Source organism: Dreissena polymorpha, chromosome 2, assembly GCF_020536995.1.
Source record: "Dreissena polymorpha isolate Duluth1 chromosome 2, UMN_Dpol_1.0, whole genome shotgun sequence".
NCBI classification, from domain to species: Eukaryota; Metazoa; Mollusca; class Bivalvia; order Myida; family Dreissenidae; genus Dreissena; species Dreissena polymorpha.
This window is the reverse complement of record NC_068356.1, coordinates 78017777-78028252: the sequence shown is the minus strand read 5'-3', so window position 1 is coordinate 78028252 and position 10476 is coordinate 78017777. Positions and strand designations below refer to the sequence as shown.

At 32.8% G+C, this 10476-nt stretch overlaps 1 protein-coding gene across 2 annotated transcripts; it reads left to right on the top strand.

The window, feature by feature from the left end:
* The first annotated feature begins 3003 nt into the window (after positions 1 to 3003).
* Positions 3004 to 10228, top strand: LOC127867703 (uncharacterized). Of its 2 annotated transcripts, none has more exons than XM_052409043.1 (3): positions 3004 to 3056; positions 4054 to 4123; positions 4855 to 10228. In XM_052409043.1, exon 3 carries the CDS (start codon positions 5952 to 5954, stop codon positions 9162 to 9164), a length of 3213 nt encoding a protein of 1070 aa, XP_052265003.1. In that variant the 5' UTR covers positions 3004 to 3056; positions 4054 to 4123; positions 4855 to 5951; the 3' UTR covers positions 9165 to 10228. The 2 variants fall into 2 exon arrangements, with proteins under 2 accessions (XP_052265003.1, XP_052265002.1); XM_052409042.1 differs by having other exon boundaries at positions 3036 to 3161.
* The last annotated feature ends 248 nt before the right edge of the window (positions 10229 to 10476 follow it).

The following is a 10476-nucleotide window of genomic DNA, read 5'->3' as shown; positions in this document are numbered from 1 at the left end:
CCACGACTAAAAATAGATTTTTTTTAAAAACAAACTTACAAAGGGGGTTAATTTTGTTTGTTCATTTCAAAAGTTCAGTTTGAGTTTTCTCCCTTTATCAGATTTATTTTTTTACAATGAAAACCTGGTTTTGTGACAATTTTGTCCCTTGTTAAAGGTTATTTCAAAGATTTTACATATAGCAGTAATAAAGATTGAATTGTGGCCTTGAAACATAAGGCTTTTTTTTAAACTTTTACCAAGTGATTGCAGACTTTACATAGAAGTTTGTAAAACTTGTTAGGGATTGTCAAAAGAAATTGTTTGAAAAAGATTGTGTAGACATTAGATGAGTTTCATGTTATCATTCGTTATGAAATAATTTCATGATTATTCATAATATTTTTGAAGATTTTGTAGTAAACTGGGGCTAACATAGTAGTCCTTTTTCTTTTTCCATTATATCATGTACAATATTGTCATACCTTGTAACAATTTGAAGTCACACAATCTACCTTTTATGTACAGATTTATGATGCAATCTTCTTTCATAAATAAATTATGAATGGCAATAAAGTAAAATTATTTTTTCAGTTTATTGGATGCCATTAGAAAAAATACTTTGCTAGTATTGCCTTTGATCATTATTACAGCAGTTTTCCAGTTCTTGAAATCTTACCAATCCCCTACGTTTTTGTTTTCACCTTTTGTTTTCACAGATGGCAAATTTTATGGAAAGGGGGCATAATATATTTTGTGTAGACAAGCATGATTAAAAAATCATATTCTGTTCATTCTTGCATAAGTCATGTACATGCTGTTTCATTTGGAAACTCTAGTTTGCTTTGCTGTGTAAATATTGGAACTTCAAAATTATTTTAATTTTATTTATCACTTTATCGGGTATTTATTGTTCTTGATGTGATAGTAGTACAAACATAATAATGAGGTAATTAACTGATTGTTGATGGTACATTTCTTGTGAAAAAAAATTGTTTAGAAAGATTTTGAATAAAATAACTGTTTCATTCTCTTTATTAAGTACATACATTGTGTTTATATGTTAAATACTTTTGGTAGTTACATGCTTAATTTTTATGTAATTAATGATGATGATGATGCTTTGACTGTAAAAGTCGATTCTTAACCTAACTACATCATTTAATTAAACAGTGAAATCCTAATAAGTACTATTCTAAAATAATTTGTTAAATCCATATTTGGTTTGAAAAGTTTTCTTGTCTGTGAATGCTCAATATGTTAAATATAAAAATATACCTGTTAGTGATTATATTTGTGTATTTATTTTAAAAATTGTTTTCTATTAATACTTTGTAGACTGGTTTCAAGTTGTAGCTGGTATTGTTTTTCATGGATGTTCATGTTTTCATTATTGGTTTAAGAAACATGTATTTAATTAATTAAAATACTAAAAAAATCTAAGCAGTTTTTTTGTTAGTAAAATGTTTACTGATACTGTTATGTTTCCAATATAACCCCAATCTCACCTAATGAGGCGGACTGAGCATTCACAATTATTCATATTCAAACAAAAGGAGATGCAACAATTTAGCGATGATTCTTTTTCAATTTAATCAATGAGAAATATTTCTTGAATATTTTCGTTCTGAATCACATTAACTACAGTATAATACATGATAAATATAAACATCTGTTTAGTGTATGTTTATTGAGTGTCATCTCACCTCTCCTCTGGGAGATATTTTTATTAGATTGGATAGTGCAAGAAACAAGAAAGACCATGTTCCGGAGACAATCCTGTGGTCTTGTTATGCCTTTTATCCAACTACATGTAGTACAATGCAGCTCGGTTAAAGTGGTTTGATGCAACAGGAAACTAAAACTTGTTATTCCTGGATAGATAAAGCCAGTGCATCATTGCCACTACACTCTTGATTCAATACAACTGTTAAAGGACCTGATTATTTTTTCCATTTTTGACCCTCCCCTTAAAACTGATAAAACTCTCATGTTCTTTCACCTGTGTGTGGGCATTTGTGTAGTCCCCTATGAGGAGAAAAGATTGTAAGTGCATGTAGATACCGATATGAGATTTTATCTTGGACCAATAGACATAATGAAATACCCCTTGACAGGGCAGTCATTAAAGAGCCTATTTTAATGGCCCAGGTAAAGGAATGTCTAGCCCCATTCAAGGATGCTTATCTGTGATCCATTGTCACCACTGATTTATAAATCACTTCCTGTAATTGCAATCTTTGTCTACTACAGTGAATTGATTATCAGCTGATAAGGGTCTGCTACACTTGGTCCACAGCAGGTTGCCAGTACAAAAAAGGACAATACCCCACTTTAAGCCTTCATTATTTGAAATCTTCCCCCCCCCCCTCCCCCTACAATCCTGTGTGTCAAATTTGTGTATACAGGCACCTTGCAGTCCAGTGATCATCATTCAGGTAATACGTTTAGTTAGGGACCTATACAAACATATAGGTCCCTGGTTTAGTACTCCTTAAAATCGTCATCAGAAAATAGATCCATGTTGGCAGAGACGTAGATGTAATCTACGTCTCTGATGTTGGAACGCTGGGAAACATTTTAAAATGGTGGTGCATTTTATTGGAATCCCCTCCTCCTCCCCTGCTAATTCAACTTAAACTAAATGCTTATACACAGAATGGAATATGTAACGTTACACCATCCCTTAAAGTGCAAGTAGGCTGTGTTCTCCTCCTTTCTTCTTCTTCTTTTCTGCTTAGATGACAGAAAACAATGTAGTCTAGCTGCAAATTGATGGACGAAAACACAGGCCAGACAGATCATTCATAGTACTCATATTATTGTTTTATGCAAGGTTTATTCTGACCATGCTTAATTAGCGGATTAATAACACAATCCACAAATTCTTTCTAATTATTTGGGCAGGCTGAAAATAACGCGTCATTAATTTTAAAATAAAACTTAAATTCTCAGTGCTTTGATTTACTTAAAAATGCTGACAATACAGATTTCCCCCAAGGAAGCCTCTTTACGTCGACCAATCAAATGCGTTGTTACAAAGAGCAACTTCGTGACCCGATTTTGCTGCATCTCAGGTGGGTTTTTCTTGTGTTTATTTTTGTCAATTTCACCTTTTGTTTATAAACAAATCCACCTGATAAGCGACATGTTCATTTACTATGCGTATATCCATTCGATAGGTAAGTACTAAGCAGTTTAAATGGCGTAACTTAAGCCGAATTGTTGACAGAAACGTTGGCCTCTTTGTCCGTACGTGCTTGCAAACTTCCGATCGATGTCTGTCCGTCTGTGGTGTTGAAAACGAAAATAACACTCATTTTAAAAGTGTTGTCAACGGAATTTTGATAATTTATGTATATATTAGTTTGGTAGTTTATTAGAGTAACAAATAACGAATTATTTGGTAATCTAATTCGGGAATCCTGCTTGTCCGTTCTCTGTTATGTCCGGGTAAATTTATGCAAGAGGCCCAACATGGGAAAATGTGAAATTCATTATAAACACGAACAATGTTAATACTGATTAAAACATATCAATATTCTCTTGTGTTAATGTTGACTTGCGATAGCCTAATTCAAAGAGCCCATAGTCCGAATAATGCTTTTAATTTATGTTTTGTCCCATGCAGTTACATTTTATGTTAATTTCTTATGTAGCAGTAACATTATCAATTTTATTCATTAATTATATGATTTAAAACAAATGCATGCTACAAAATGTAAAACAATTTCAATAGACTTACACATATATTAAAGATTAAACATTAATATAAGATAATATATTTATATACGGTAAGAGCTTTGTGTGAAATACATTTCATTTATTCATGAGATATTGATTTGTTTCAGTGGCATAATAGTAGTTATTTCTATTTAGTATTCTTAAAGATATAATACAAATATAATAATAATCTAGTGGGACAAACATTTATGCATTAGGTCCACTGACCAAAAATGAACTTGTAAAACACACAATTTTGTATCAATTTATTTTGTGGTTAAACACGGACAATCCAATGTGACTAGCATATTATTTAAGCATGACTCTAAAATAAAGTTTTTTTCTTTTCAGGCAATGATCAAAGTTGACAATTATCGGGCTGTTTGATGCAAAAAGAACCCTGTGTATTGGAAAACCATAGGTCTGTATAATAAGATAACATTCCTATATATATATTAAGTATACATGTAAATATGAGTTACGGTTTAGTCATGTCTGCTCTGATAAGGCAATTATAGTTGCCTCTATGGATGAGTGTATGTGCATGTTTTCAAACATCCAGCTCTTCCAAAGTGAAACTTAACTTCATCCTTGACCATACAAAATGCATGTAAATAACTACAAATGTTCATGGTGTGAAAATTGTGTTTTGTTAAAAGGCTACCTCTCCCTAGCGAAAACGTCAAGGCTAAATATAGCAGCACATGTTTCAGTTTTGGCATAATATAGCTCGTTTAAAACTGTAACGTCATGCAAGTTTAATACAATATGCCACAATACCGGTAGCCAGCCTGTTTTAGACAGTAACTTCATCATTTATCATAAAACTTAAAAATAAAATACAACTGAAAAAATAATCATTTTTAGATAACATATGTCTGTGATATCACATTTAGTGAGTCAGGGCCAAAACACCAACTTTGGGGAAAGGGCCAAAGCCTTTTTTTCGGTGAAAAAAAGACACAATTTTCTAGCTTTGGGGAATGAAAAATACTAAGGTAGATTGGAAATTTAGAGAAAAATGAATGATTTTAAAGAAATTTCTGTAGGGAAAAGGGCCTTTTTGTTTAAGGGGAAGAAAAAGAGGCCCCTTGCGAAGAAGTTTTTTTTGGCCCTGTGAGTGATGCTGTGTTACTCTCAATATATTTTCAGGTAGACTATGTATATATAGAGGCCATGTGGAGGTGAAGAAGAAAATTAAAGGAATAATATACCGGGACATGTCAACACAGAGCATAGCTGTGCAATGGCATTCTTCAATTTACCGGTAACTGAATTGCATGATTCATTAAAAAGTCATTAACTGAGAAAAAGGGGAATGTAAATGACTTGAGATATATACACACAAATGAAACTACATGTATTGAAGTGTCAGATAGTGATCAACAGTTGGTAACACGTGAAAACTATAATGAGAAGTGAAAGCAAAGTCTTAAAGAACTTGGAACTAAAGGAAGAATTGACAAGAAAATATTTTAAAGATTGTTTCCAGTAACATTGGTACACACTTTGTGAACGATCATTGAAATATTTGGAGAGACAAAACTTTAGAAGTGATGCTATGAAATAATAAGACATGTCACATGTATATAGTGATTTTAATTATTGATATGCTATGTTATGCTTGTTTATGGAATTCTAAAGTGAATACTTTTCTATCATTTAGTATTTAGCTTTTATGCCCTATTCGCTTAAGAATTATGATTTTTTTATCAATTAACTATTATTTGTAAATTGACTTGGGCATCTGTTATGTAAAATACATTTCATAAATGATAATTTTTATTGAAATTTCCATTCCACGAACTTCAATGATACATTATTGTTTAATCTCGAGAAACTGATTTTGATCTGAGTCTGTTTTGCATTTGATCTGACCATCCTTGATGCATTATTAATTTATTTTATGTAAATTTTTACAGTATAAGAGTAATATAGTACCTATTTTCTACAATTTTAAGGTACAAAATTAACTCTAAGCCTAAAAATAAAAATAAAGGAAGATACATTTTTCTGCTGATAATAAGAAGCAAAAGTTATTATTGCTTAATTTGATAAATACATAGTATAAGAAAATGAAATAAGATGACAGCAAACATTTGATTGGCTCTGAGGGCTGTTTAAAAATGTTACCTTAAAATGATTGGCTTGAGAAATAAATCTCATACAAACTCATACAAATCCTTTAAGTAACATGGAAAGAGTAATTAACCTTAAGTTTGATAAATCCACAGAATTTTAAAAGAGGTATGAGTGAACCGAGTGAGGATAACTGTGTTCCTAATGCACATCCTAGTGAAAGTTTGTCAGAAGATGTTAACCATCCTTCCTTTGAGGATGTTGATGGCAACACAATGGATGTAGAAGATAAGGTTACAATACAAACACATGACTCACTTCTTCCCTCAACTAATATGAAGGAAGATAATTTTCTGAGAACACCTGAAAAGTGCAAAGAAAAAAACAAAAATATTGATGCAGAACGGAATCTTAATTGGGAAGTGAACTCCAGTTATTTTGTTGGGAGTCGTTTTCAAGTAATATGTGAAAGTGAAAAAGACATGACAGCAGTTAAGAATGAAGATGATAATTTTAATGCAGGGACCAACAATGCTGATTATGTTCCTAAAGGGAATAATAAGGATGGCACTAGAGAGGAAGTAATTAGCACTTACAATTATGTTGTTGAGATTGATGCTGATTGTGTTAAACGTAAAAGTGCTAATAGTGCTAAAGGTGATGAACACTCTGAAATTCAAGGCCAAATTTCCTTCCATATAAATCAACCAAGTGTTTTAGAAAGGTCTGAAAATATTTTTAAAGAAGAAAGAAAATTCACAGAAATGAATACTAATGAACATGTATCCACTATGGAAACCAAAGAGAAAGCTGACAATTTAAGATCTGAGAGGCTGGAGGAATCTCATGAAAGTAAATCTCAAATGGCTTTAAAGAGGAAGTTGTGTGATAAAACTTGTGAAAAAATTGAACAGTCTGATTGTAGGCTTGAAGTAAAAAAATCAAGAAAGCAGTCAGTACCAAAGCGTCTCATTAAAACAATGTCAGATCCTGATGGGGAGGAAGGAATTCAGATGCTTATAGAAAATATGGCTGTGAAGGAAAATCACAAACAGTTATGTGCAATTGAAAAAATTGAAAAGGCAGCTTCAAATGAAGAAGCATGCCCAAATGAAAAATCTGAGAAATCCAGAAAACAAGTATACCCGAAAAGAATTTTAATAGAACAAGATGTGGATCAGACAGATGGAAGACTGTATGAATCTTTTGAGAAATCTGAGGATATGATTACTGAAGTTAGTGCAGCAGAAATTGAAAATCAAGAGTTGGAAAATTTGAACAGTGAACCAAATGATTTAGGGGAAAATTGTGAAAAAGAGATTGAACCAGATTTTGATTATGAAATGCTTAATTTTAAAACGGCTGCTGTGCCTGATTTTGAGAAACAATTGTTTGCACTTGGTTGCTCAGCCGATAATATTGACCTTCTTTCAAAGTTTTCTCCATCAATGCTGAAATCAACTCTTCAGGCAAATATGGCCAGCCCGTTGGCAGCAGAGTTACAAAACATGGAATACATTCGACAGATGAGGGAGGTCAGGACTAGTAGGTACCGCAAAATTTCTATTGCAGAGAAGCGTGAAATTTCAGACTACGCCAAAGAAAATGGAGTAAGTGTGGCAGCCAATTTCTTTAATGTCTCCAAATCTGCAGTGTCAATGTGGAGCAGGACTGACTTTGATGAAGTTGAAAGGGTTCACTTTAACCGAAAACGGAATTGCATGCTGGGAAATGAAAAATTTGAAGCCCTCTGTGCCAGAGTTCGGCTTCAGAAAGAAAACAAGTTTAGGGATTTAAGTAAGCAAGATAAGATTGAAGCCTCTAGATACGCAAAGTTGGTTGGGGTGCGTGAAATGGCTAGGTGCCTGGATGTTGCACTGGGAACTATTTCTGGTTGGATGAGACAGTTTCCCTATGTGGTGAAGGCTGATCTGTTGGAAGAAAGTAGTTCACAGGAGAATTCAAGAGAAAGTATTTCTTATGATGGGGATGCTACAAATATTGCTGAAAATAGTTTAGAAGAAAATTCCTTTGATAGTGACTGTTGTGAAGATCTTGGACTAAATGAAATTAGTTCTTTTGAGTGTGCAATGACAGAAAGTAGTTCTGATAATGTTGGTTTGACTGGGAATAAGCGTAAACGAAAGAGTGCCAAGGCAAAAAATCTTGCTAGGACTGTAAATGGTAACATGACAAATACATTTGGGAGTAATCTGGATAAGAAACTTACAAGTTCTGATGAAAAAGTAGAAATAATCAAACCAAAGAAAAGGAAAAGTTCAGCAAGCAGTACATCTGTAAGCCAAGAAGAAAATGTGTTGGGAGAAAATCATGGAAATTTGATGCATGTGAGAAACTTTGACGACAATGATATTGCTAAGGATGCTCTGGACAATGGTGTTGAACAAGAAGAAGGTCTTTTAAATTTGCCGACACATCTTCAAGAAGAAGATCTGGATCAGTTAATTGCTGACACCCTTTATAAGGAGCCTGATGTTGATGCACTTTATGAAGACAAGAAGGATTTGATGTCTGGAACTGAACTGGAGGGAGATGAACACTTCAAAGAACTATTTACAAGAGTTATAAAGTGTCGCAGTCAGAAATACAAAAATCTGTCGCCCAGAGATAAAATGGATGTGTGTCTGTATGGTAAACGCTCCGGGGTACGACGGGTGGGCAAGGTTTTAGGACTTGCTACTGGTACTTTATCAGGATGGAATACAAAGTATCAGGTGTTTTTGAATGACCCCAATAGTGCAACAAGGGTAAGGGACCCTGCGGTAAATTACGGAAAACTGAGTGTCTCTGATATATGTCAACAGATAATAGATAATGACATGTCACTCGATGGGAACGTCCAAGCGGGATCCAGTACCCAAAAGTCTGACTTTGACCTCAGCGATATTGAATCTGCAGAGGTATCAGCTGTGAAATGTCTTTTTAAGGAAAAATACTCAGAAATAAAGAAAACAGTAGAAGTTGCAAGGACGATGAAGTTTAAAAACATGACTTCAGAACAAAAAATTGAAATTGTTAAATGCGCAAAATTAATCGGGATACGCCCAACAGCTCGAGTGTTGAATGTTCCGATTGGGACTTTGTCTGGATGGATTTCTAAATATAGCGGTGACCTACATCCAATATACAACATGGAGAAGAGCCTCTCCTATGGGGATTTGAATTCCAGTCTTAATCCAAGCTGGCCATATTTGTTTAAGGACCCAGGTGGCTTCTTGCCGACAATGGTTCCTTCAGGACTATTTAGTTCTATCAGTCAGTCAGAAGAACATTCACTTGAAGAATCTGCAGATTTTGGTAGTGATTCTGTGATCAATTCCAATTCAGCGAATGATATGTCAAATTCCATGAACTTTGAATAATTTTGAATTGAATTATTTGTGAATTCAATCATGACCTCTCCAATAGTTGGAATTCTAATATCTTGTTCTTGAAAGCAAATTTATGGAATGACTTAAATGTAATGTCAGCAGCATCTTAAAATTGCTTAGCTTTTTTGTTATTTAATAAACATGTTAATACATGTACTTAGTTCTACAGTAAAAGTTGTTTTGTTTGAATCTCATTCAGTATAAGATCTGTTTTTGTATTGGATAAGGGACGACAATAGTTTTTGTGAAGCTGCTTTTCGGGTACATTCCAGCATGAGGGAAAAGTTATTACATCAATTTAAAATACTTTTACATATTGTGATTTTTTTTCTAAAATAATGCTTGAACCAGAAGAGCATTGAATAAAATGTGAATTCAGCTTTCTTTTTATTTTCATCCTACTTTGCTTCCAATTTATGGTGTTGTAATTTGTTAATAAATTAAAAGGTCATTTAATATTGTCAATGTAAATGTAAACAATCATATCCTTTCTTGAAACCAATAAAAAAAATATATGTATGAAATGCGCAACACAGTTTAAAGTTAAATCAATTTTTTTTTTCTCAATTTAATATAAGTGCTATTTATTGTTTTTCTGTAAATGGTTGTCATTGTTGGTGCACAGAGGTAATCATGTTGACTCCATATTTGTCAAATTTGTGACAACATAATTTAATACAAGTTATCAGTCATTGAATGATGTACTTAATACTAAAATGTGAACACTTCAGTTTAACAAAGAATGATCCATAATAAAAGATGTTGATTATGGAGATTTTAGACTGCAGTGAGTAAAATTTACCTTTCTTATAGGTGGTACTTTTTCAATGATACAAAAGTGGCAAACATGGTGCACAATTCATGTACAATAAAGTTTTATTTGTCATACGTCTTATGTTTTATTGTCATGCTTTTTGCACATATTTTTTTTATACACATCCTGTTAAAGTCAATTTGTTTATGAATTTGTGTTCATGTCAATGGCTAGATGTTGTTATTGTGCATTATTTTGTAATGTGAGTAGATATGAGGCAAGATTAAAATCTTCAATTATGCATGAGACTTATTAATACCTTATATGCATTCTTCATGATATTGGTAATTTTTAAGCTCCGTGAAAGGGTGGCAAGCAATGATCCAAGATAAACTTTAACAGTATAGCTTCTTTTACTGAAGCATTGATAATCCTTAATACTTTATCAAAAAATTATTGCATTGATAAATTTTTAACTCGAGCACATGGGTCTTACATTAATTTTATGTAATATTGAAATTTTACCTTCCATAGTTTTTATTACATTTC